At 53.7% G+C, this 27,283-nt stretch overlaps 1 protein-coding gene across 2 annotated transcripts in view; it reads left to right on the top strand.

Moving 5' to 3' along the window:
- The window catches only part of KLHL29 (kelch like family member 29), a 306,133-nt gene that overhangs the window by 168,022 nt on the left and 110,828 nt on the right, over nucleotides 1–27,283 (top strand). The window contains exon 3 of one of the 2 annotated variants that reach the window (XM_047782559.1): nucleotides 2,166–2,498. In XM_047782559.1, the coding sequence (XP_047638515.1) occupies nucleotides 2,214–2,498 (285 nt within the window). In that variant the 5' untranslated portion in view covers nucleotides 2,166–2,213. The remainder of the gene's footprint in view (nucleotides 1–2,165; nucleotides 2,499–27,283) is intronic. The other variant, XM_047782558.1, reaches the window with a different exon arrangement.

Here is a 27,283-nt window from a genome sequence, read left to right as displayed (position 1 = left end):
CCCACTGTGGAAGATCGCAGGAGATGGGGACCCGTGGGTGGCCTTCTGTGAGGGAAGGAATTCCTGAGCATGCATGTTTGGGCAAAAGAACCTCGTGTTGATTTAGGGAGGTAGGACATTTAGGTGCCTTTGGGCAGAAGGATGGTGGGTGTGGTGCAAGGAGAGGGAGGAAGCTGGAAAGGTGGCCTTGGGCATCGTCTGTAAAGAGGTGAAGGCTGAATGAGGTCATCTAGGAAGCAGGTAGCATGAGAAAAGAGAGGCCCCAGTGGCCCTCAGGGAAGAGCTGAGAGAGGGGAGCCTGCAAGGCTGGCTGAGAAGGAGCAGCGGAGGGGGGAGGAAAAGTGAGAGCATGCTGTTCCCGAAACGGCAGAGACGTGCTTTCCAGACGGAGAACGCCGCGCCAAGCGGGCGAAGTCCAGGAAGCCCCGGGCGTAAACGCCCCATTGGCTGGATGGAGCTGCTCGCCCTTGACCTCGGTGAGGACGACCCCCGAGGAGTGGCCGGAGCGAGAGCCCCATGGGAGCAGGTTACAGCGTGAGCAGCAGGAAGGGAGGCGACCAGAGCCCAGCGTAGATAACGCTCCCGAGAACCTCGGTTGGAAGAGTTGGTGAGGGTGATCCAAGGGGGACTCGTTTCTATTTTTATGAAATTAATATTGAATAGATTAAAAAATAATTCCTGTGGCATCATGTAAGCCATGAAGCATGATGATGAAATAGACAGTGAGCGCACCGTCCAACTTAAGACAGTCAGCCCTGCCTCAGGTGGCCTGAGGCTTAACCCAGGCTGCGCTCAGGCTCACGTCTGCTCCACATGCCCAGCAGAGGGGACAGTGCCAAGGGAGGGGACAGTGCCTGCCAGGGCCCCCCGCCAGCCACAACCTGGGTTGGGTTGGCCCAGGCTCCAGCACTACAAGTTGGCAACTAGGTCTGGATGTGCGAAGTCCAGAGTAGGATCATGCTTAATAGAAATTTTAAAAATAAAGTGGTCTGTCCGCTAACTAGCCAGCCATTCCAGGGCCCCCTACTTGGCTGAGCAGCACTGGCAGGATAGGAAAGTGAGCCAGGAGCCATCCCTGTCCCCAGGAGGTCACTCCCCAGACCGAAAGTGGACAAAGAATGAGAGAGAGTCAAAGAGAACCACACTGCACCTGAGCCAGGGGGACAGGGCTGGGGGTGGGAGGCGCAGGCAGACCGCACCCCAACCGGCCTGTCAGTGCCCTGGCACGGCCTGAATCCTCCCCTCTGCCTCTGCCTGCCTGAGGCCTGCCCGAATGAGGCCACCTCTCCTGCATCTTTACATCCTTTCTGACTGAGGCTAGCTGGCAGGGAGCCAGGCAAGTCATTGTTGTGCTGAGCGAATGATGATGCAGAAAGACCCTCAGAGTATCTAGTGCGTCTAGGTCTCCATGACAACACTGAGGGCCTCGTGTTCAGATATTCAGGCAAGTTGGCGTGGGAGACGGTCTGGTTCACAGAGGCCAGGGAGCACGGCGGACGCTGGTGCCAGCCACGGAATCGTAGTTGTGAAAGAGAACGCTTCACTCCTGGAGGCTTAACACCTTCTCAGACTTGAGTCCTACATCGAGCTGTGGTCCGGAGGCCAGACAGCCTGGCCACTTTCTCACTTTCTAGTTCTCTGACCTCGAGGGAGTCACTTATTCTCCATGAGCTTCCTGGTCCAGAAGGTGGGGATGACCCTGCTAGCTCTCAGGCTGCTCCAAGGATCAAATGAGATCAGTGTCAAGGGCCTTGTCCTCCACAAAGTGAGTCGACAGACATGGCTCTTCTAACATGGCCTGAGGAGTCCGCAGGTTTCCTGGTGGGGATGGAAGGATACAATCCTGGTGGTCATTAAAAGGCACACATGCCATCATCCGGGGCAATGTGATGCTGCGGAACAGAAAGCAGTGCTGCCCAGGTTCAGATCTTGTTGACTACACTTTTGCCGCGTGATCCTGGGCAAATCATTTATTCCTTGTCTGTGATGGGGCTAATGATCCAGGCTTTGTGGGCTTGCTGTGACTATGAAATAATCTGATGTTTGAAAGCCCTTTTTTGCACATGGAGAAGGTGGTTAATAGATGCTGATGGCCATTGCTGTGCCCCTCCGCATCCTAGCAGGGCTGCCGTTCATCTAAATCCCTCCTCTCCACTCTGTGCCAGCAGGTCCGGCCTCTGTTTCCCCGTGAGGAGCAGCCGCGGCCCACCGAGATGTCCAGGCACCACAGCCGCTTCGAAAGAGATTACCGGGTGGGCTGGGACCGCCGCGAGTGGAGTGCCAACGGGACGCATGGGACCACCAGCATCTGCAGTGCCACCGCCGGGGCCGGTGGCAGCACAGCCAGCAGCCTCAGCGCCCGGCCAGGCCTCCTGCCACTGCCCGTGGTACCCTCCCGGCTGCCCACGCCTGCCACGGCCCCCGCGCCCTGCACCACTGGCAGCGGCGAGGCCATCACCAGCCTCGTGGCCAGCTCTGCCTCTGCGGTCACCACCAAGGTAAGACCTGGCATCCTCTCTGAGCAGAAGCTGGGCAGAGGGGGCCTGCTGCCCCTGCAGCCTCAGGCCAGCTCCAGGCAACTATTTAAGTTAAAGTTCACGTGCTTTTATTTTCCATAAAGCCTTTCTCAGAGACTAACGGGTAGAAAGACAAGCAGATGCTGAGGCCACGTGCTGTCCTCTGCCATGTTGATGAAAGGCATTTAGTGAGTGAAATGACAATGAAATTCCAGTTGGCAATACCGGTTCCCTCAATAGGTGATTGTACATCAGGCAGGTCCCCCTGGGGGCACCGGCAACTCGGGTTTGCAAGATGACACTGACCAGCAGTCAGTCCTAAAAGGCCATAAATCTGCTACTGATTAAGCAGCGTTACTACTGAGAATGCCCACATCCCATGTCTCCTCCAAGCCTCGGACAACCCCGTGACATCAGTGTTTTGTCACCTGCCTTACAGTTGACGATGAGGAGGCACACCGAGTCCGTGGGAGCAGGTCCAAGGCGGGACCCTCCCCGGGGACCCAGGCTTCAGGGGCATTAGGTCCAGGTCACGCCTGCTCTTCCTGAGGCGGCGCAGCCTCAGAGCCACAGCAGAAAGCGGGCTGGGTGAGCAGCCGCGATGCTGAAATGGAAATGTCGCCACGGCTCTTGCCTGGCTTCCGGCCAGGCTGGTCCCCCTCACACGGCTCACAGCCCCTCGGGGATGAGGGACGGGGCCCAGGCCGGTGGCAGGAAGCCCATTCGTTGCCATCCTATCTCCCGGGTGAGCAGGGGCTCTGCAGGCCTCCTCTGCATCTGCCACTCTGCCAGCCATTCAGCGCCACCTCCCAGGAGCTGCCTCAGGGCCGGTGCATGCTGGGGGGAGGGGGGAGGGGGGGTGCGCGCGCATGTGTGCGCGCACACGTGCACACATGCACACACGTGTACTCGCACCCAAGCGTCTAGTCTTTTCTTTCCTACTTGCATAAAAGTTGCCGGAGAAGTTAAAGCTGGGGGGCCCTGGCCCCAGCCATTGTGAGGGGGCGGTGGTGTCGGACAGTCGCGCTCCAGGTGTGCTGTGCCTTTGTCCCCGTGATTTTCAAAACTCCCTTTCAGCCCTGCTTCCCATTAATAACCGGGAGTGCTGCCGGCACAGAGCCCGGCGGAGGCCCGAGACAATGGAGCTATCGGAGGCCAGCTCAGAGCGCACTGACATCCACGCTGTGGCGTATTGATTTTATCTTCCTGTTATGAAAACACCACCCCACTGAGGTGGGGAGGGAAGAAACGCTGCGCGGGGGGAGGGGGAGGAGGACGACGACTTTTGGGGCACGATGCCCCGGACCGGCCCGACCCTCCTCCCCAGACGCCAGCCCCCGAGACCGCTCTGATGGGGCGACCTCTGCCCAGGGGACCCAGCCGGCGGCCTCACCAGCCACCTCTGGCAGCCGCTCAGCGAGGCCAGCTGTTGGCCATCTGGTGAATGGCTGCTTCTGGAGCTGACTATTGGGGGCTCCAGGTGGGCAGAGAGGCGCTGGACCTGGGAGCCCCCTTGAGGGTGTGGGCCCTCTCGAGGGTGGAGGCCTGTTTAGGCTGTGCCCCGGGGCAGGGCTGAGGGCCTGCCCTGCCCACACCGCACCTCCTTTGCTCCCAAGCAGCTTCATATTCTCCATCTCTAACTGGCCCGGCCCCAAACCACAGCACATGAGAGGAAAGGAGCCTGACCTCAGACAGAAAACAACAGCTGGGCAACAACTGAGCGGGGCGGCTGGGAGGGGAGGGGGCAGAAGTTCATGCCTGCGCGGGTGTGTGTTCCCGGGCACATCCCCCCCCCCAACCAGTTTCATACCTGCAGGGGCTTGTCTGGTCACATGAGGTGCCTGATTACGCCCTGGAATCTTCAGGGTGCTCAGGAGAGTGTGGGGGGTGGAGGGAGGATGACAGCCAGCCGTGGCTCCCATCCAGGATGCTGGGACCGAACTCAGGCTGCGGTGCCACTCTGCCCTTCTGGCCTCACTGCCGACCCCGCCCCGGCACCTGGCCCCTGGCCTGTTCGTCTGTCCCCCTGCCAGGACCACACCAACTGACAGGCAGGCCAAATGGAGGTATCTGTGGTTTCCCTGGTCAACAAGCTGTGTCTTTATTGAGCAGCCAAAGGCTGGTTCTTGCCTCCAGGGAGCTCACAGGCCAGGATATAACAAATCTCGGCCTGGAAGTGGGACCAATGACCCGAGAATGTCTCTCCCATCGAGACTGTTGCAGAGGCAGCTTCGAGGACTGGATAAAAACAGGCTTTGGAGCCAGTCTGCCTGGATTTGAATTCCATTCTATCTTAGACTTGCTGAGTGACCCTGGACAAGTTACCTAACCTCTCTGGGCCTTACTTCTGTTAAATGGGACTAGGTAATTTTACCTTCCTGGTAAGAATGTTGTGAGGGCTGAGTGTGTTAAAACAGGTGTCAAATGTTCAGTACAGAGCCCAGCCTGGTAAATCCTATAGAGGTTCTGTCATCATTGCCATTGTCACTGCCACTCAGGTGGGGCCTATGGGACAAGGCCATGTCCCTGTTAGGAAAGGTAATCGTTTCTAGCCACACCAAGAGGAAAAGGTAAGGCTTCAGGTAAGACACAGGAGCAAGGCCTCAAGCAGGCAGGGAAAGGAATTGGGTTTGTGGGTGGTTAGACCTTAGGTTGACCTTGTGACATGACAAAGGTGACTCGGCAGCAAGACAGGCCAGAGGGAAGAGGGCATCTAGTGGGCCTCAAACTGAAGCTGAGTCAGCACCAGCTGGTAAGGACGATGATGGAGGGGAAGGGATCTCACAGCTTTTGTCAGCCATGAGGCCCTTTGCTCAAAGAACGCCCCGAGTCTCCACAGGGCTGAGGCCCCCTCTGGTGGCAGGTTGGGGGGCAGGGAGCTGAGCAGAAGCAGGAGTAGAGGCACGTGTTCCTCCGCGTGCATTGATGCTGGGCCGAGGGAGTTAAAGGCTTGAATGTGTTGGCTTGGCTTCCTCCATGAGGGCTCTAGTGCCACGTGTGAGCCAGAGCTACCCAAACGGAAGGACTCGGAGAAGGGTCCCCAACAAGATGACAAGTGTCAGCACTGTCAGGCCTTAGCATCCCCAGTGGGCTGGCCAGGGAGCAGGATGAGTGTCACGTATGCTGGGGGCTGTAGGTAACCAACCCCCGTCCCAGGCCATCACCTCCAATGTGTGGACAGCCGGCTCCCTCCCAGGACAGGGGCTGCTGCTGCCCAGTGATGGGGGACAGTCCTAGCTCTCCAGGGTGGGGAAGGCTGGCTGTGCTTCCAGCAGCTGGTTAGGGAAGTGATGGCAGTTCTTTCTGTCACTGCTGCCTTTGGGCCTGGGTTGATTTTTTGGTTTCTTCCTTTTTTCCATGGCCTGAGAATTTCTTACATGTCTTAGATGAAAGGCCAAAAGGCAAGTTGGGCAAGCAGGGACTCCAGCCACGGAGCTACAGGGAGGACCCAGAAGAGACACACACACACACTGCTCACACTGCTCATACCAATAAACTGCTTCCCTGGGGCGGAGATCAGCTCTTGAACCTCTCAGACACAGGTTCCCAGAGCCCAGGAGGAACAGAGGAACCATGCCACCCAGCCCCTCTATTTTGTTGGTTAGAAGGGTGAGACTCAGAGCTCCCACCGTGGTGCAGTGGGTTAAGAATCCAACTGCAGGAGTTCCCGTCGTGGCGCAGTGGTTAACAAATCCGACTAGGAACCATGAGGTTGCGGGTTGGGTCCCTGCCCTTGCTCAGTGGGTTAACGATCCGGCGTTGCCGTGAGCTGTGGTGTAGGTTGCAGACACGGCTCGGATCCCGCGTTGCTGTGGCTCTGGCATAGGCCGGTGGCTACAGCTCTGATTCAACCCCTAGCCTGGGAACCTCCATATGCCGAGGGAGCGGCCCAAAGAAATAGCAACAACAACAACAACAGCAAAAAATCTTCTCCCTACCACTATAAAAAAGGAAGAAAAAAAAAAAGAATCCAACTGCAGAGGCCTAGCTCAGTGGGTTAAAGGATCTGCCATTGTTGCAGCTGCAACTTGGATTCAGTCCCTGGTCTGGAAACTTCCATATGACACAGGTGCAGCCATTAAAAAAAAAGAAAAGAAAAGAGGGATTTCCGTTCATGGCTCAGCGGGTAACGAACCCGACTAGGATCCATGAGGATGCGGGTTTGTTCCCTGGCCTCGCTGAGTGGGTTAAGGATCCGGTGTTGCTGTGAGCTCTGGTGTAGGTCACAGATGTGGCTTGGATCTGGCTTTGCTGTGGCTGTGGTGTAGGATGGCGGCTGTAGCTCTGATTAGACCCTTAGCCTGGGAACCTCCATGTGCCAAAGGTTCAGCCCTAAAAAGCAAAAAAAGACAAGAAAAGAGTGAGACTTGGAGAAAGAAAGACTTGCAGAGGTCACCTAGTGAGTGAGAAACAGAACTGGCCTGGGCCAGCTCCTTCCCCACCCCAGGCTGCCTGCCATAACACAGTCACCATGGTAACCATTCCGGCAGCATTGTTATGATAACTTTTCCCATCTGCTCATCCACCTAGCAGACAGCAAGCACTGAATTTTGGCAAGAAAATGGGTATATTTACCTCTTGTATTATAGGTGGAAAATGTTAGGCCAGAGATTATGTCGATTCAGCATTGCACAGCTGGCGAGCGCTTTAAGCTCTTGGGTCAAACAGAACTGGGTTTGAATCCTACTTCTGCCCTGTAGGAGCTGAGTACATCTTTAAGCCTCAGTTAGTCTATAAAATGGGAATAATGATAGTATTTTTTCATGAAGGAATTGTGAAGATAGATTACATTAACACACATAGAAAAGCACAGGACAGCACCTGCCACTTGTTCAGCATTCAATAAAAGTTAATTTTGTTAAGCACTCAATAAAAGAGGTAAATCAGAGATTGGGACCAAGTATCCACACCTTTGGAGGAAACCCATCCCTTTGTGAGTTGAAGCAAGTAGGCTGAAGGGAGACTCACTGGCCTGTCTCCTCCCTTGACTAAAGAGGCAGGAGGTGAAGCTGAGAGCTGGGGCAGCACCCTGTTCCCCCACCCCACCCTTACCCCCACCCCCACCCCCACATGCTGCTGAGAAGCAGAAACAAATGTGACTCCCATATTGGGATGGAAGGGAAGCACCACTGCCCTGCAGTTGCTGCTGCATGAAATTTAAATTATTCTCAGCAAACCTGCTTGACAGATGAAACAGAAAAGGGACGGCTTCATAAAATGCAATTTTGTTCTTGAAAGAATGGACTTTGCAGAATCCTCGCTGATGTCTGTGAAATGTACTGGGGGCTCTTTCTCCTTGTGGTCAGGAGCACTCATGCTGAAACATTCCCATCGTTCCTCGGAGCTAAGCCCTTGAAAATGAATCTGGACTGGGAAGAGAGAAACTTAGCCTGTGTCACAGGCCCAGGGAAAACTGAAAGGAGCCCGTGGGAATCTGTGGGCTCCATCCTCAGAGCCCCAAACACCCAGATTTGTGACATTTCTGAGTACTAGGGACATCTGTCATCATAGCAACAACCCTGGAAGCGTCTTCCTCATGCACCCTAAATTCCTTGGGGACATGCTCCTGCTGGGAAAGATGATCTGGGGTTCCTATGGGGAATCACACACATGACCGAATGGCCCCACGTGGCCCCCTTTTCCTGCGGTTCTAGGGGTCCGTGAATGGATAAAGGCAGCTTTTGCCCAGTTACAGAGTGAGAAGCAGACCTCTCTTTCCTCTTGGACTCACGTTGCAAGCCAGAGGCTACTGAGTGGGCTCAAGTGGGAGTATCACTCAAGCTCCTTTTGTGGTGCATTCCCAGGCTGTGCGTGATTTCCTCTGGAAGGTTGTTTCCTACTCCATGGACAAGAATTGGAGAGCTCCCCTGCGATACATTATCAGGTCCTGATAATGCATCGTGAGACGACCTGTGCGTGTTTGTACCGAGCTAATGGGTTTTGCCGGCACTTTAAGTGTCAGCCCCGGTCTGGGTTGTATCTTCATTGACTTGAAACCCATCCATTGATCACGAAGGGGGTACAAAATTGAAATGTGTCATGATTTCCCAAGCACTCATTCCAAAGCCCACAATTTGGGGAGGGCAGACCTGGGTGACTTGATTTCTCATATTTCTGACTAAAGGGGCAAAAAGAGGGAGGAAGTTCTTATACGTTTCCATGTTTGTAAGGGATGAGCCATAGTCGGATAAAAAGCAGCTGTGGTTTCCAAAGAAAGGTTGTCAGAAGATGCGGTTGACTGGAGCCATTTGTGTGTATAAGCTAGCTTTTGCTGCGTAACAACCATCCCCAAACTTAGTGTCTTAAAACCATCCCAGTCCTGTGGGTAGGTTGTCAGTTCTGGCTGGGCTGGGCTGGGCTAGTTCAGCTGATCCTTGCTAGCCTCTCTCATTTGTCTGTTCTCAGTGGAAGATGGCTAGTGGCTGGTGGCCTCATTCATACATCTGTGCTCAGAGGACTCTCAGCCCAGGCGTCTCAGTTCTGTGTGCATCCTGGTATCCTCTCTCCAGCTATCACAGGTGTGTTCACATGATAGTCTCAGGCTTCCAGGAGCAGTAAGAGGGTAAGGCTTAGTCACAATTGCTTTCCTAACCATTTAACCAATAGGCTAAAATCCTATTGGCCAAGGCAGTCACATGGCCAAGGAGTGACAAAAAGAAACCCTGCCCCTTACAAGGAGGTGCTGCAACACCACACTGCAAAGGGGCAGGCATGTAAGGATGGGAAGCGTTTGTGGTCATTTTTGCAGTATACCCCCCAGTGTTGCCAACACACATAAACACAGTCATTCACCCTCTAGCTTCCTGCTGAGGCTCGCATGCCTCAAACAGAAAGGATAGGACCAATCTGTTCCACTCTTCTGCATGGCCTAGTGTAAGGAATCAACATGGCACAGTGGTAACGTAGACACATCTGGGTATGTATACACACATGCCATCCACACCAAGAGCTGCCTAGGGAGGTCTGAAAGGGGACACCTGGTGAGGATCGTGTTGCCAGGGAGAAGGCAGGAACCTCGCAGGATGCAGTCGCCTTGAGAATGCACTGGCCAGCACTTGGACCTCAGTCCTGAAGGCTCCAATGCTTGATCCCATCACTGCCCCCAGGGCTAGTGGGACTGGAGCATTGCTGTTCCCAGGACATTCACAAGGACAGATGCTAACCCGTGGATTCAGAATCAAAAATCCACCCCAAGAAGACCACCTTCCTGGACTTTGCCCAGCGAATCTCTCCCTGTGAGAATCCACGTAGGAAAACAAAGTTTAACCAGAAGACTTTCTGCTGAGCCTAAAATCAGGAAAGGGAGCCAGTTATATGATGCAAATATTCAGTAGCTGCAGATCGGACTCACCCTGGCTCTCTCTCTCTCATAGGATAAATCCCATGCTGTTCCCCAAAAAAGCTCTTGGAAAGGCCTCTTCTTAAATTAAATTAGGTTTTCTGCAAACAGCGTCATTCAAGATGAACATAAATCTACTTCTTATTCAGTTTTAATGGTTTTCCCTGTTTCATTTAATTACTCATGTTGCAATTAAACATTTTTTTTTTCATGGCAGAAGGACAGTTTTTTAGCTACATTATGGGTTAAATAGGCTTTGCAGAACTAGCCTGGGAATCTCATCACCATTTATAACATTGTTTTTTATAGGGAAAGTATGTTCCAAAATCTAAACAGCCAAATTACAAATGAACTTTCAGAACCCAATCCATTTGTTAACTGGAAACTGTCTGTAATGCTAAAAATAATTCAGGGAAATAAACATAAAGAGACGAGTTCAATACCCCTGGGTATCATTTGTTCCCCCATCAGCATTTGCAGAGTTAGTGAGAATTTCCTCCAGACCCAGACTGACCCTATCCCTGTTTTACTGACTGTCGTGACACAAATGGTCCCATTGGCTAAAGTCCTCCCAGAGCATCATGCCACAGAGAGGAGTCGTTGTGCAGAGCTACGCCAATGCAGCATAGCGGATTATCAGTCTGTTTCGGCATGACACACACTGCCCTAAAGTGAAGGCTTAGATCTCTGCGGGGCTCTGCTGCAGTGTCCACCAGTCGGGGCGAATTCATTTGCACTGGGAATCTGCATTTCTAGAACCCGTAGGCAGAAAACCTTATTTTGCTCCGGTTTAAAAAAAAAAAAAAGAAAAGAAAAAAAGAAAAAGAGGAGTTCCCGTCGTGGCGCAGTGGAAGCGAATCCGACTAGGAACCATGAGGTTGTGGGTTCAATCCCTGACCTTGCTCAGGGGTTAAGGATCCGGTGTTGCCCTGAGCTGTGGTGTAGGTTGCAGACATGGCTCGGATCTGGCATTGCCGTGGCTCTGGCGTAGGCCATCGGCTACAGCTCCGATTTGACCCCTAGCCTGGGAACCTCCATATGCTGTGGGTACAGCCCTAAAAAGACAGAAAGGCAAAAAAATAAATAACTAAATGCCAAAAATAAATTCTTTTTAAAACTGTCCATGCCATTGCACAGACAGCTCTCAAGCCGCAGTCTCCTTCCATCTCCTGGGCCTCACCTGGCACACTGGCTTCATATCAGTGGCCGCAGGGGCCTTGGTGAGTACCCTCTACCTACTCTTCATTTATTTCGCACTCGCTGCCAGGGACAGGGATTCTGCTATGGGTCACTTCCCTGATGCCAACACCAGGGCGTCGCTTACGACCCCCACACGTCATGGGGCCACGTTGCTGTCTGAGGGAGATCCACCCACACGCACGGGGCAGCTGAGCCATGGGGTCATTTGAGAGCTTCACCCCTACCACCTGCGTGAGCCACAGTCCCCCAAACATGAGAGGAGCTCTAACCGCCCCAGGACCTCTGCACCTGCCACTCCATCTTACTAGAATTTTCATTCCGTCTCTTGCCTGCCCAGAAACACTCCTGTTCTTCCTACAACTGCCCCCCTACATGTTAACACCTCTGTGGTGAAAAATGCTCTTATTCTTTTTCCTCTCATAATGCTTTTGGTTTTGTCCCTGTAAATACCTGTAACCCCACTTATTAATTTAGCTCCTGACTAGGCAGTGAACTCCATAGGAATAAGATACATGTGATACCCAGCATGTAAATGTTCTCAATAAGTGTTTGAGGATGAAATGAATTTATACACGTGAATATTTATTCATTTATTTAGCACCTGTCGTTGGGGGAGGGAGGATGAATGCCCTTGACGTCATCTCTGCCTGCATCTACCTACATGGTGGGTCAGGCTTCTAAAGAGTCATTTCCGTGGGTGCCTATGATGAGGATGAGGATGAGTGAGTGGGCTCACTCTCAGGACCTGTGTCCAGATGATGAAGGCTCGCCGGCAGAAGAGATTTCACACTCCAAGGCCTTTGCCTTAGGTCCTGCACCCCTTCCCATCCCTCCCAAAGCATTTGGAATCATGGCATCACAGCCTTTTCTCCCAAATAGTAGTATCTCCTGGGGATTTTTCTCCCATTTGCCTGTTATTTTCTGCAGCCTTGGCATTTGTTTATTCCATTGAAGGCACTCATGTAGTTATGACTTTGTTCCAGGCACTGCCCAACATTAACTGTTAAAATCCTCATCACTGCCCTCTGAGGTCGTTATTGTGACCACCCCTTAGAATGAGAAAGACCAGGGGACTTGCCCGAGATCATGGAGCAGGGCAGGGGCTCGACTCCAGTCCCCGCATCCTGCTCCGTCCAGGCGCCACCCAGACAATCCTCAGTGAAATACACTGAGTGTACAACTGGCTGGACATCTTTCCATTAACATCCTTCCCCAGTGCTGGCGGCCTCTCCTAAAGAGATGGTGCAGGCTCCCCACTGAAGCCGTTTCGCTCATCGGCAGCTTGAAACAACCACACGTCAGGACCAAAGCCTGTCTAGGATTCCACAGTCCAGCTCCACGCCTCCTAGATGTAACTGGCTGACCTTCTTTTAACCCTCAAGCCATGTGGGAGGTGTAGACACTGCTCAGATGCAGGATCTTGGGACCACTGAGCCCGGCAGCCACATCCTCCCTCTCCTTCTCAGGGCTTCTTGTTTTGGTCCACGACATAGTACGTGGCTGATGTCCACATTCCTGGCTGCGTTCAGACAGCTTTGCCTTGTTCCATCCCAGAAGGCCAGTCTAGATCATCAAAACCATGCAAAGGTATTGCCAGCTGGGCTTGGAGCTATACCCAGGCTCGAGGGGATGCTCTCTCTTGTTGGTCCCCTAGTTAGTCCCATGGATTAAACATGCATTAGGCTCTGGAGAGCCGCAGAACGCAGACGCTCCAGGGTTGGAGCAGCCATGACGTGTGGCTACCTTCCCTGTAAGCTCAATACTGTTTTAGGGGAACAGAAAGAAACAGGAAAAGGTAACTTGGTTACCATCTCCCTTCTAGGAGGCAATTCTCCCTGGAATGGGGGAGAAAAACCTCTGGCTGGGGACAGAAGATGGGGCTTGAGGCTCATGTCCACACTTCACTGACCGAGAGACCTCCAGGCAAGACACTTGAGACTCAGTTTCCTGACCTATAAACTGGACACCACAGTGCCCACAGGCTGTTGTGAGGTCCACAGGAAATAACAAGGCAAAAGCACTTTATAAAAATAAATGCGCTACTTCCCAGGGACAGAAAGTAGACTGGAGGTTACCAGGGGCTGAAAGGAGGCTGGGGAGTTATTGTTTAATGGGTACAGTTTCTGTTCGGGGTCATGAAAAAGTATGAGAATGATGTTGTTGATTGCACCGCGTTATGAATGTCATGGATGCCCTGAATTGTATGCTTACAAATGGTAAAAATGGCCAATTTTATGTCACATGGATTTGACCACAATGAAAAAAAAAATCGAAAATAAATAAATGCCCCACCGCCGTCAAAAGAAAGAGAGGAAATATCTGCAAATTCAGGGAGACCTGACTCACCAAGGAGTTTCCTTTATTAAGAGAAGTGGGCGTGTCAATCATAGTGGCTGGAATGGAGGCCAATCAAATGAAGGCACTTAACACAAACTGACACGTGACTGCAGGGGGCGGGGCGGAGTCTCGCTCGCTCCCAGGAGACGCTGGCCTCCCCGACCTGCAGCAGGTTACGGCCAGGACAGCGGGAAGGCAGGCCTGGAGAAGGAGGGGCCTGAGGATGTCGCAGCCGCTGGAGGGCGAACCTGTGGTCATCTTCTCCAGCACCCAAGAGCTGGGGCTGCAGGTGAAGCCTCAGCTGGGCTGCCTTCAGGGGCAGTTATAAATGTTGCAAGCATCGAGGGTGCACGTGTACCTCCCTGGCACAGGTGTGCACTGTACCGCATACACTTAGAAGCCATCCTATAAGCAACCCAGGGCTGCCAGCCAGCCAGGGACCTAGATGTGTCCTTGGGGTTGCTGTCACCACCACGGTCATCCTCACCATCAACGATGTTAACTGCTCACCGTGGGCCGGCCAGGGTTCGAGGTGTCTTCACCCCTATTAACCCGCTGCATCCCACAGGGGATGTAGGGGGCAGGTGCCATGATCACCCTGATCATATAAGGCAGCAAGGCTGACACTGCGAGCCCAGTGCAGTCCAGCTTACTGCCCCCTCATGATGCTGCCGAGCTATGACACACAAGCCTGCTGTGGGGCGGGAACAGCCCGGTTCCAATGGTGAGTGCCATCCTGAGAGGAGAGCGGAGGAGGCAGGAAGACACGAGTCACCACAGCTCACCCCAACCGAGCTCTAGGGCCTGACTGCCCAGCGCAGCGCCTCCAGCCCCGCCAGACTCCGCACTGCCACTGCCTCGTGCATCAGGAATATGCTGAGGGTATGATTTTTTATTCGCCCACAATATTAGGCCGAGGAGAGGATATTGGGCAAAATATATTGTATCCATAATTCATATTAATGAGAATTCAATAGTGGCAACTTGTCATCTGCTGAGATTAGCAGGGAATATTGTGAATATTGTGTTATAAAGGCATTAAAGAGGCGTTATGAATTAGATTCCATTCCACCACATCATGTTCTTTGTAAATAATTGAGGAAGAAAATGGTGCTTGGAATCAGGGTTTATCCATGTTTGAGATCCCAGTGGTTCCCTCCCCAGGCTGGTGGGGCCCCGTGGATCTGCCAGCTCGCAGGGCTATGGGGAAAGCCTGCACCTGGCTGGTCTGAAGGCTCCATGAAATGAGCAGCACACTTCCAAAAAAGACTCTTCCTCCCAACAGAAATTAGTTAACTGCCACATGCAACACTAGATATTGGGTTTTTCTAGCAAAATCTTCTTGAGTCTGGAGATTCTATCTAGACTATCCAGGTCTATTCTGGATCCCTTTCCTCCAGTCCCTGGACCCCTTGGCTTCCATACATCCATGGTCAGGCAGCCAGTCAAGCATCAGCCACTTCAGCCCTGGTGGAGCAAGTCCTGGCTGGTGACACCCATCTCCACGGGGCATCACGGTCCTGCTCTGCTATCCCAAAGGATTCACCACCTGCTGGCTGTGCCACCCCTTAGCTCAGAGCCCCAGTGTCTTCTCATGATCCCGTGAAGGATAAATGGGGCTTCCTGTCTTTGTTATCAAAGCCAAGACCTCAGCTCAGAGCAGAGGAGAGGCTGCCCCAGGAAAAGTCTAAAAGGAGGGTCGGGGGAGGAGGTTTTTCACGTGGACTGTGAAATGATCCGTTGGTGAGCCAATGCCACGAATCAATCCTCTTTGGGACCCCCAATATATAAACTCTTCAGATATGTGAGCACGTGACACATCTCTGTGCCAGCAGAGATGGGATGAGGAGTGGAACCCAGACTCCAGTTTCTTTTCTTTTTTTTTTTTTTTGTCTTTTCTAGGGCCGCTCCCGTGGCATATAGAGGTTCCCAGGCTAGGGGTCGAATCGGAGCTGTAGCCACCAGCCTACGCCAGAGCCACAGCAACACGGGATCCGAGCAAGGCCAGGGATCAAACCCGCAACCTCATGGTTCCTCGTCGGGTTCATTAACCACTGCGCCATGACAGAAACTCCCAGACTCCAGTTTCAAACTGCTTGAGTTAGAATCCCAACCCTTCTAATTTTCATCGGTGTGGCTTCTAGCAAGTTACTAACTCTCTCAGAGCCTGGTTTGCTCTTCTATTAAAAGGGACAATAATGCAGTCTGTTCTGTCAGGTTGCAGAGAGGAGACAAATGAATGATGCAAGCGTCTGGGGTCTAGTGCACACTCCACAGGCAAGATCTGTTATTACGACCATGGCCTTCCTGGGGTGCCCTTCCCCTCTCTGCTTCTCTCTCCCTGTAGAATATGGGTCCTTGAGAAAAAAACGATCCTGTCTTCTTAGGTTTTATACCGCTAGCACCTCACACTGGCCTGCTAGGCGCTCAGTAAATATATGTTGCATTATTAAGTTCAGTGGTTAGAAGAAGGTGTAGTCATGGAAATTCACTCGCTTTACCAAAGAAGAAGAGTCATCCACTTTTGAAAATCATATTCCACTTTTCCACGGTCATATATTCTTATTTCAGAAAAGTGCTGTGGCCGCCTCTTATTCTTTGTGTGGCATCTCGGGGATTGCCGTCAATAGCCTACAGATAAAGTCAATGCATGTGGATCAAAACCTCTCTGATTCCAGGGGTTCCCCACGCGGGGCATGTTGCAAAGTGGGTACGTTGGTTCTGTGAAACGGAAAATCATCTCCTGAAGATGATGGTCTCAAATCCAGACCCTGTGCCCCAAACAGTCCTGGGCTCCAATCCACCTTCTGTTTGTGGGTGGTTGTGGTGGTGGTGGGTTCTTGGGTGTTGCTTTGTTTTTCTCTGTCAGTGTGCATGCTTCATCCTCTCCTGGCCCCCACCACCCTGCCCACCTGCCTTCCCAGCCTGGCGAACATCACTGGAATTCTCTATCGTTTAGTCATTCAGCAAACGTGCCCACCTCATTTACAGAGAAAGTTCTTATGGCCCAGCCATTTGCTATGGACTTTTGTGAAGGCAGTATCCTTCCCCAACTGAGGCATCCCCTTTGTGGTGAAGGACATGCCACTCACAGCTGTAACGGCCCATCAGCCTTGCTCTGCAGCTGCCATCACCCCCTAGCTCAGCACTGCGGGGCCAACAGCGTCACTGTGTTTAAGAACTAGGGTTTGCCTCTGAAAAACTCTCCCAAGACACAAGCGCTTATTCAATGGGTTGAGTTCTGATGAAGGGTAGCTTGTCCTGCAGCCTCCCCCATCTGAGGAGGCGTCCGGCCCTCTGGCCACTGCCCCCCCAGAGTCAGGGCACCAGAGGCCTCACTCAGAGGTAGCGCCGCTGCCTGCGGGCTTCCGTCTCCAGTGCCTCCAAACTCCAGGAGTCCGCTCACCGGGCAAGCCACAAAATGAGGAAGAAAAATCTTTTTCGACTAAAAAAATAGGGCTGCTGCTGTTTTATGGTGGTGTGGTTTATGGTTTTCAAACATTTTAATTAGTTTCATTTTTTAATATAAATGCACCCTGATGTTTTGTGCAGGAAGGGCACAGTTCTTAAAACCTCAGAAATAAAGTAGGAAAATGATAGATAGGCTATTAAAGCGTCATACTCAGATGTGTTATTATTATTATTGTTATTTAACATTTCTAAGCACCAACCCTGAGCCAGGAGTCTTGGTGGAGGGTGGAGGGTGGGAATGCCCAACAGTGCGCCTCCATCTCAGAGTGGTGACACTGGGGGACTTCCCGAGGACTGGAAGTGACTTTCACAGCTGCCTGAGGTGGCCCTGCCTCACAGGGACTTTCTTGGGATGCTAGGCAGCCATGTGCTTTGTGGACTGAGAACACAACTAGGGGTTTGGGCTTTGCACCCCAAACCTATCCTGTGCTCACTTGTGAACTTGCTGAAATTTCCCAGCCCCACCAGGAACAGCTTAGAGTCATGTTTTAAGAATGTGCCTCCTCCGAAAAAACCCATCTCATCTTTAAAACCTTTGAATCAATGAGAAATCAGAGTTAGAGAAATACGACTTTACTTTCAAGACCCTGTCTGTAAAGTGAGTTGACTAGCAGTCCCCCGAATTGTATGTCCACTCAGAACCTCTGAGTGTGACCTTATGGGGAAATAGAGTCTTTATAGATGTAGTTAAGATGCGATCATCCTGGATCAGGGTGGGTCAGTATCCTTTCGAGGGAAAGGAAAGGGAGAGTGGACACTCAGGCAGCCATGTGACGACAGAGGCAGAGACTGCAGTGATGCTGCCACAAACCCAGAAGTGCCCTGGGGCCAGCGAGCTGGACGAGATGAGAAATCATTCTCCCTTAGAGTCTTCAGAGAGAACGTGGCCTGCCAACACCTTGACTTTGGACCTCTGGCCTCCAGAACCGAGAGAGAGAATACATTTTTTGTCATTTAAGCCACTCGGTTTCTGGCAATTTGTTGCAGCCGCCCTGAGGAACTGCTACACTCCACACAAGCCCCTGTTGCCTGGATCTCCTTAAAGAGGGCCCCAAGAAGCGGGGGAGCTGGGTTTTTGGTGGTTTGGTGGTTTTTGTTTTGTTTTGTTTTTGCAAAGCTTGCTCTTGATGCTCAGAGCTGAATCCTGGCGCTGGATGGCCCCCTGACCTCCTCTCGACAGAGTTGAAATGAAACACCATCACACCTTTTTCCTTGATGTCAAAACATGTTTCCATAAGCTTTCTACTGACCACCTGCCTGCTTCCTGTAACATATGGGCTCTACTTTGAAAACTTTCAAAGGGCAATTAAAGTGAGCTGCTCCTTTGTGGATCAATGGTTAACTAATCCGACTAGGATCCATGAGGATGCAGGTTCGATCCCTGGCCTTGCTCAGTGGGTCGAGGATCCAGCATTGCTTTGGCTGTGGTGTAGGTCGCAGACGTGTCTCAGATCCAGCGTTGCCGTGGCTGTGGTGTAGGCCAGAAGCTGTAGCTCTGATTCGACCCCTAGCCTGGGAACCTCTGTGTGCCATGGGTACCGCCCTAAAAAGCAAAAAAAAAAGTGAGCCACTGCCATCCTTCCACCCCACCCCACCCCCACACAAGCCACAGCAGCAGCCCCTCCGAAGGTACGGGCACTGGGGCACGTGCACCCGTGTCAGTGTCCACAAAGAGAGGTACGGCTTTATGAGTGCGGGTGAGTCCCTCCCCGTGGCCTCCATGTAACGTGAGCCTGCATCGGGTCTCCTGTTCAGCTGGAGTAAGAAAATGGGAATGGACAGGCTCTGTTGGTTGTTCCTCTGGCGGAAGCCTCTTGATCAAACCCAGACAGCCATCAGGAAATTCTTTAAATCAAAAAACCACACAAGTCAAATAAAAGCTCCAAGCACTAACTGCTCCCCTCTTCTCACCGACTTTAATTCAGAAGAAAATTCTCTTTGCTGCCATCCAGGCGCCTCTCTATCTCATCATAATTGAAAGGAGAAGAATATGCCAGAGCCGTGGTCTCAGCCACTCCTCAGCTTCAAAGGGGGCCCTTGGACCGTGTTAGTTCTGGCAGGTCACTGTGCACAGCATCAGAACTGTGCTGGTCCCGGCGATCCGAGGCGGGCCCGCCCTGGGCCGGAGACCTCTCCAGACCCTCCTACCTGCCTCGACCCTTTAAACGTAAGCTGCGGCTTAGGGGCCTGTTTGAAAAGACCAGCGGGCCCCAGGTAGGGAGCCTCAGCCTAGCGGGCCTGCTCTGGGTCTTTCTCCCCAGCTGTTCCCTCGAGTCTAAAGATGAAATTAGATGGCAGGCCGATTGTTTACCAGTGGTTGCTGGCAGCCCAAAGCCCAGAGTGGGGCAGGCTTCAGTGCTACTCGAAAGACAGTGATGCTTCAACCGCTCCAGGATTGGAAGCAGAGCGAGCACCGCTCCCCTGGAGAGGCAGCCTCCTCCCACATTTGCCCTCCGTGGGGGGGAGGAGGTTGGTGGGGGGAGAAAATCTTCATCTGGAAAACATCGGCCCTGCCCGGTGGTGGTCGCGCTGCTAACGTACGTCTCGGAAGTGATTTAACAGACGCGGGTTTAATTTCTTCGGAGGAACGTCTGAACTGTCAGGGCGAATCCTACCCCACCAAGCCTTTGACAACACTGCAACCCCAAACTGGCAGTGCTGGAGCGAGTCCTCAGGCACGGAGGCTGGGAGATGACTAGCGGGGGGACAGAGAAAGTCCGGGGCGCTAGCACGTGGTGTGGAAAGTTATCCTTGACCTCAAACCGAGATGACAGGCAAGCGCAGAGTGACTCCAGACCCCACCGCAGGGAGTGGCCGGCAGGGGGCGCAGGGGAGCAGGGCGAGGCCAGAGGTCCTCCGGGAGGCACAGCCAACCGGTGGATGGGCTCCTTTGGCCTCACCTGCGAGAGACTGATCCGAGAAACAGGGCGCTTAAAGGTCAGGGCGTTTCTCCCAAGCTCTCAGCAACATGGCAGCTGAGACGGTATAAGAAAGGAGATAGATGACAGGAGGCGGAATCCGTTACTGAAAGATTCTTGGAGTCTGGCGATAGCTGCAGCTCACTGCTAACCGGGAGATTTATGTGACAAGATTATCAATGGTATTAAGCACATTTAGAAGAGAGGATTATACATACTTCTGGGTCAGTTCCCTGCTACCAGGTCCCGGTCTGGCCAGCATGTTAACAGACAGACTGCCGGCTGCAGGAAAGGGGATGTAAATATTTGCACAGTCGCAGGAAGGGTCAAGGAAGGAGTTTAATGCTGGGCGGTTTGTTCAAAGCCAAGGGCTTGGGGGTCTCTGTCAGCTCGGGGGAAAGCTCCATTTCCATCTCCTCCTTTCTTCTCCCCCCTCCACACCCACACCCCTGGTGGCCTCCCCAGATCCATGATCCAGGGAACCCTCTCACCAAGAGGAGGGACCACTGGAAGCAGGAGGCCTGGAGGGGTGCAAGAAGGTGACCGTGCCCAGCCCAGCGACCACCTTCTGGCAGTGAACTTGAATGCACTAGCAGACTCCTCTCGGGAGGAGGAGTAGCTCTTTACTTGCTCTGCCATGGGAGAGAGTTTAAAATTAGACCACGCAAAGCTCCAGAGAATGTGCTGTTGGGAGCGGTGGCCTTTCAGAGGGTGGCTGTGATGTAGCTTGATGGGTTCCTCCCATCACCGATGCTTAAGCCCAGCTGGGAGCCAGGACTGCGCGGGATGAGAGCACGTGGCCAGCCTCTGGGACGGCTTCCCTGTCTACGGATGTCCCCCAGCCCTCTCTGCCCCGTCTCACGATTGTCCAGTAACCCTTGAAGTTGTCAGCAGAGCGTCAGTGGAATCTGACCTCAGAAAACGTTACCTCTGTAACACTGTGCTGAAGTACACAGAAACGTAAGATGCACCGTTTTCAAGTGCCCGCAATTCAGCAGCATTTAGGACAGTCGCAAGCTTTTGGGACCACCATCGATATCCAGTTCCAGAACATTTTCATCCCCCTGGAAAGAAACCCAGACCTGCTCAGCCACCACTCCCCATCCCTTGCTCCCTGAACTCATCACTTTTTTAAAGTAGGGGTAATAGGATGGTCAGAAGCCGAGGAGGGAGGAGGAAGGGTCCTTGCGCTTGGGTGACCCTCCCCTCCCGGGAGGCCACAGGCGCCGCTGCCTTAGCCCACGTGGCACCGAATGTCAGTGATTTAAACTCTCTCCTGCCCCCTCGGGCCTGCCAGTGTCTTGCTTTTCTCTGTGACCTGGCGCCTGGCATAGCAGCTGGTACATAGCAGGCCTCAGAACATTTGTTGGACGGAAGGATATAAAAACCAGTAATTCAGTAGCCAATATGCTGCTTTTTATTGTTTAGGGACATAACTCTTTGTCCTCGAGTTGTCAGACTTTTGAACCCTGCACAGAAAGAAGCAAAACCCAGCATAGGAAGAAAAGGCCCTTCATGTCGCTCCTTTTAATTAGATGCCCTGTTAAATTGCAGCAATTTTGCACTGTGGCTCCTGCTCAGCGTGTCTAGGAGCTCTGAAGAAGCTCTTAACCAAGGAAGCCAGGAGTTCATTTTATTCTTTTTTTTTTTTTTTTTTTTCCGTATTTTCTTTCCAAGGCCAATTTCCTTTTTTTAGACATCTTGCTTTTTGCCTGTGCCATGCGTTGAGATTTGTATATATAACAATGCTTCTTTCACAAAGGAGGTTCATGCGGTGCAGTGGAATCCCCAGGGCCCCCCACTAATCACTTTTGAGTAAGACTTGGAGAATCAATTATTTTGCCTCCTAGGCTGAAGAAATGCACTGTTCTTTCGCCCTCTTACATGCAAAGAGAAGCCACCGGGAGAGCTCCGCTCCGGCCCCCTCCTCTGCAGCCTCCCCAGGCCTCCGAGTCCCCCCTCCACTCACTGGCGGGACCTGGAAAGATCAAAGGGACAGATGACAGCGCTTGGCGCCCATTTGTCACTTCATTGGAGGGAACCAGTTGCAATGTTAACAGTCAGGCCTGGTCCCGTGTTTCATGAATATTTTAGAATGTTTGCTGGTGGAATTCTAACTGTGCCGTGTCCTCCTCCGCGTACGTGTCACCCATATCCCAGAGTTTAATCGGAGCTTTGGGGGAAGGAAGCACCGCTTCTCCATTAGTCTCCTTTAAGTCCTAAGACATGCTGGCTACGCTGTTCCCAGTCCAGGGTCTAAGGTCCGCCTGGTCTTGCTCATTCTGGTGCCACACGGAACCCAACCACGAGGGCAGGGAGCGTGTTTTGTTTTCATGGATTGAAAACTCAGGGGCTGAGATGGAACAGCGAGTGTGCCAGTTTTGTTGTAACATTCTTCTCAGGTGTCTTCCCGCCTGTCCTTCTGTGGTGGTTTTTGTTTTCTTTTTTTAAAGCCCCCTCCCCCCAAGCCTGCTGGTCCCCACCCAACTCCCAGCCGTCGGTCTTCCCAGAGACCTTCGGAGGATGCATTTGGGGCTTGTCCTGACCCCTCTGTGAGGACCCCGTGGCAGGGCCTGCTCCTCCTCCTGGCTTCCCCAGGCCTCGCCTGGCACAGAGCAGGATGCCAAGTGGGTCTCAGGAGGGAGGCAAAGTTGGTAAGAAGCCACAGGAGGCCTCGGGCCTCTGCCTTTGGTCAGCGGGAAAGCACACCCGCCACCTCGGGAGCGGGCTGAGGCATCACAGGGCCTCAGCTCCCCCTACCATCTTCAACTCACCCCAGCCCTCCAGCTGTCAGGCCAGAGCGCCAGGGGGCACCCCCAACTCATGCCTAGATCTGCTGGAGCCTCAGCACCCGGGTCTTGGAGACAAATGCCCACCCCCCCCCACATGCAACTCTGTTTCCTCTTCTAGTGGTTCCCACCCCCCCACCCCCCACGGTGACAGAGGTGCCCTTGGGCTTCTCACTCTTCGTGATCTTGGTGATCAGTCCTGCCAAAGCTCTCTGGGGACAGAGGCCGTGGTCATGGCCTGGCAGCCAGTCAGCCAGAGATGTTCGCTGAGGGCCCTGTCGGTGCGGGACCCTGGGCCAGTCTTCCGTGGGCCTCTGTGCTAGGCAGCTGGGGAGTCTGATGCAGACACTGCCCCCCAGAGTGGAGCCCAGCTCCTTGAACCCAGGATTCTGATAAAACGCATGCACAACCCACACACATACTCACACGCTCGGGTTCCACAGGCACCGATGTCTGTATGTGCAGAGTCGGGAAAGGCCCCCTGGGTGGAACGTCAGGGAAGTTTTCCGGAGCCCAGAGCTGGACGTGCAGGTGTGTGGTGTAGAGGACGAGCCCTGGAGCTCAGGCAGCCTGGCGTCAGCTGTGCACCCCGTCACCCTGAGAGAATCCTCCGACAGCACTTCCCTCAGCAAATGCTGTCTGGCCCCATGTGTGTGTGGGGCTGGGGGTGGGGGCGGCAGGGGCCGAGCAGGAGGTGATCGGCCAGTCCCGTGGGGCCTGTCTGTCGGACAGATTCCCAGACACCACCTCGCCCTCAGCAAAAGTTTCTTGATGCTCACTCTTGAGGGCTGCAGCCTCGATGTGCATTTTTAACAAACTCCCCCAGGACTTTGTAAGCACTGAAGGCCGAGGCCAGGCGTGTTCTGCTGGCCCTGGGCGGGGGCCAGCGGGGGGAGGAGATGCCGAGGGAGAGGAGGGGGAGAGGAACTGTGCCAGACCTGACCTGCAGTCCCACCACCCCAGAACGAGCTGCCACACCCAGAGCTCTCCGGGCATTCCTGGTGAGGCTGGGGGGCTGCCTCACCAGGAACCGGGGAGCCAGCCTGACACACTCAGACTGCGTTGCGCACGGGGTTGGGGGGGTGCCGGGTCCAACTGACCTCGTGTGACACCAGCTGCGCCCAAGATGGATGAGTTCAGATGCTGGTCCTCCTGGCCTCAAACTTTCTGCCCCACTTACACACCCGCCGTAACTCTCTGTCTGGGGTCTGTCTCTGCAACACGCGCTCTCCTCCCCGCCCAGGCCCGCCTCGTTCACCTTCTTGCCCTGGAGCCCAGCGGGGTTTGACACATTGAAGGTGCTCCATAAATGTCTATTAACTGAATGGAATCAAATCACTGAATTGAGGCAGAAAAGGGCCTGGTGGCCTGTGTGCCCCTCTTCCCTCGACCCAACCAGCAGGAACGGAGAGAGGGCCTGGTCTGCCATCTGAAGACCCTACACCTCCGCTGGTGAAAGAAATATTGATCCTGCTGTTTGTTTTGCAAAGAAGCCATCCCCACTGGGACAGCCAGACCTAGTGCAAGGGCAATGGAAACTCCGAAGGAGGCAGCGTTCTTGCAGCTGTGCTATTAATAGGGTGGCCCCGGGTGTGTCCAGGCGGAGGAGAGGCCCCGCGCCCTGGACCGCCCTGGAGCTGCAGGCCTTGGGGGCTAATTGGAACCCCTCCCACCCACCTCCCTCAGCTCAGCTCCACTCAGCACCGCTGCAGCCAGAAAAGGGAAACTCAGCCATGTCGACCCAGGTCACTTCAAGAGGGAGCCCAGCTCTGAGCAGCCTGGGAAGTGGGAGCCCAGCTCTGAGCAGCCTTGGCACCGGACTCCAGTAAAGAACGCCTAAAACCCCGCCTGGATGCAGCTCAAGGGTCAGCAGACAGAAGGCACATTTGAGACCTACAGGGAAACAAGCTTTTCCTTTTTTGCTTCAGAGGAAAATGTGACTTGAGCAAAGTGGGGCCGGCCCAGCAGCCATCTGGATGCTACACAGCTCAGAAGCTAAATTCGATACTTCTGTTACCCAGAGCAGTTCTCGGAGGAGCCTTCCCAAATACCGGGGCTTGATGCACTTTTAAAGGGGAGCTAGTGTCTGCAGTGCAGGACAGATGAGGCTGCAATGTGCAGCTGCGCAAGCTGTGCACTGAACAACTGTGGATTTCCATGCTGGGTCGTGCCATATTGTGATAACTTGCAAGGGAACACAGCTGGCATTCTGGGAGAGCCCAGCTGGCCGTTTCAGAGGAGGCTGCTAGAATACCAAGAAATGGAGCAGCTAGCAGAGCCAGAAGGCCTAGTGTTCAAACCTCTCACTTCACAAACAAAAACAGAGGCCTAGGGAGGGACGGGATTTGACCAGGGTGGCACAGCATCTATGGCAGAGCTAATTGTGTGGCTGGGCCTCCTGGCCTCCAGACCCCTCCTGCCTCTTATCATCTCTTCTGTTTGATTCCTCTTATATTTTGATTCCTCTTATATTTTGATTCCTCTTCTATACCTCCACTGGTTCCTGCCTTTGTACCAGTGAGCGATGCAGGATGGAAGGAAGATCACATTCGGGAGTGTTCTGCCTTCCCAAGCAGCATCCTAAACTGGGATTTTTCTTGAAGGCCCTAGCTAGGTTGGGCTGGCCCTTCTGCCTGCTCTGTTTGTTCAGACTTTGGGCTCATATGTTTTGTCCATTTCACGCTCCCCCCCCCTCCAGCTCTCCCCAGATTGTTTCCTGTAGGTTTGGGGGTTTATTTTTTTACCTCTGCCCCTGCCAAAGTATGTGGGTTGATGTTCAAGATCTTAAAACGCAGGGAGCTTTCGGAGCAATAAATTCCATCCAGCTCCAGGCGTCCTGCCCAGGCTGCGCATTCCTCTCCAAACCTATGTGAGGCCCGAGGGTGGCCAGGCGCGTGCTAAGATCACCACCCACAGGGAGGCGGCTTTCCATCCCTGCCCTGCCGGGCAGCATCCCAAGTCCAGGGCGCCTAGACACGGGGGTCACCTAGGACCCGATACCGTCAATGCCCAGACCGGGAGCTGGCCTCGGCAGGTACGAGCCTGAGTCAGCAGCAAATCGGGGCATCCTTGAGTCAGTGGAGGTGGCAGTGGGGCCAACCAGAGGAGACTGACTTATTCACTCATTCGCTAATAAACAAATATTAATTTAGCACCTACTGGGTGCCTAATCAAAACAAACATCCCTGCCTTTATGGAGCTTACATGCTCCTGGGTGGAGACAGATCAGCCAATGAGCAGTAAATGTCAGAGAGTAAAAAGTGCTGCCGAGAAATAAAGCAGAGAAGGAAGTCAGAGAGCGCCGGGGTGGGGAGGGAGGCACGCTGCCACTTTAAAAGCCTATTTACGTGACCTTTGAGCAAAGACCTGTAGAAGGTGGGCGGGAAGCCACAGGGGTGTCTGGGCAGGACCCTTCCAGGCAGAGGGATGAAGAAGCGGAGGTGCGCCTGGCCTGTGCAGGGCCTGTGGGAGAAGCCACCCCCCGCCACGGGGCATTTGAACTGGAGCCCTCTGGCCACCCCGTGGAGGGGACTGAAGGGGCAGAGGCCTGAGGCTTGCACATGCACTCCATCTCCAGGCCAGCCCCCTCTCGTCTACATAGCCAAGCTTGGATACCCATGGCCACCTCGGCCTCACTTCATGCAGCCCCTCAGCTCTGTGCTCCCATCTGTGCTCCCCCCTGGGCTTCCTGACTCCGGCCCCCACGTCCAGCCAGGTGCCATCCCTGACTCCCCCCTCTCCCTCCCCTCCACAGGCCGTGGCTAATCGCCATCAATCCTTGTTAAACTATCCCCATTGCCCAGCCTCTTCTCTCCATTCCCAAGGCCACGCTGCTGGTCCAAGGCATCACCCAGACTCCCCTGGACATCAGACCCCAAATGGGTCTCCCAGCACCCCGCCCCTGCCTCCAGCCTGCCCTCCTCACGCTCACCCAGGGCGGAACTGCCTTCGCACTTGGCTCCAGCCCGGTCTGCTCATTCTCACCCTCCACCCCACCTGCGCAGTGTGGATTCATTCCAGCCTCTGCCCTTGCTCCTTCCTCTCCCTGAAGTGCTCCCCAGCCCCCCCCACCATGTCCCCAAACTCATCTGCCCAAATCCAGCCCTGTGGTCTCCTCCCTGAAGTCTTTCCTGCCAACTTCCACCAAGTTCCTCTCTCCCTCCTGCATCTGACAGGCAGAGGTCCTCTTGACAGCCCCCCAACTTCCTCCCTCAGCCTGTGTCCACTCTAGCCTCTGAGCTGCCCCTGGGTCCCCTGAGCTGGGCACACGGAAGATTTCTAGGAACTGATGCGTGAAAGAATGGGCGTTTCTTGAGCACCTCCTCCAGGCAGCCCTCACTCGCTCACCGCTGCAGAAAAAGAGAAGTTAGAGTAGCCCCTTGGGGAGACATCCTGGGCCTCATGGGGGATGGTGGTCCCAGCTGGCCTGTGGCAGGCATGGCTTCAAAAAAGGGACACGATGGAGTTCCCATCGTGGCACAGCGGTTAACGAATCCAACTGGGAACCATGAGGTTGCGGGTTCGATCCCTGGCCTTGCTCAGTGGGTTGAGGATCCAGCGTTGCCGTGAGCTGTGGTGTAGGTTGCAGATGCGGCTCAGATCCCGCATTGCTGTGGCTCTGGTGTAGGCCGGTGGCTACAGCTCTGATGCGACCCCCAGCCTGGGAACCTCCATATGCCGCGGGAGTGGCTCAAGAAATGGCAAAAAGACAAA

This window comes from Phacochoerus africanus, chromosome 5 (assembly GCF_016906955.1).
Source record: "Phacochoerus africanus isolate WHEZ1 chromosome 5, ROS_Pafr_v1, whole genome shotgun sequence".
Lineage (NCBI taxonomy): Eukaryota > Metazoa > Chordata > Mammalia > Artiodactyla > Suidae > Phacochoerus > Phacochoerus africanus.
The sequence above is the reverse complement of the archived record's forward strand: the minus strand, read 5'-3'. Positions and strand labels throughout refer to the sequence as shown.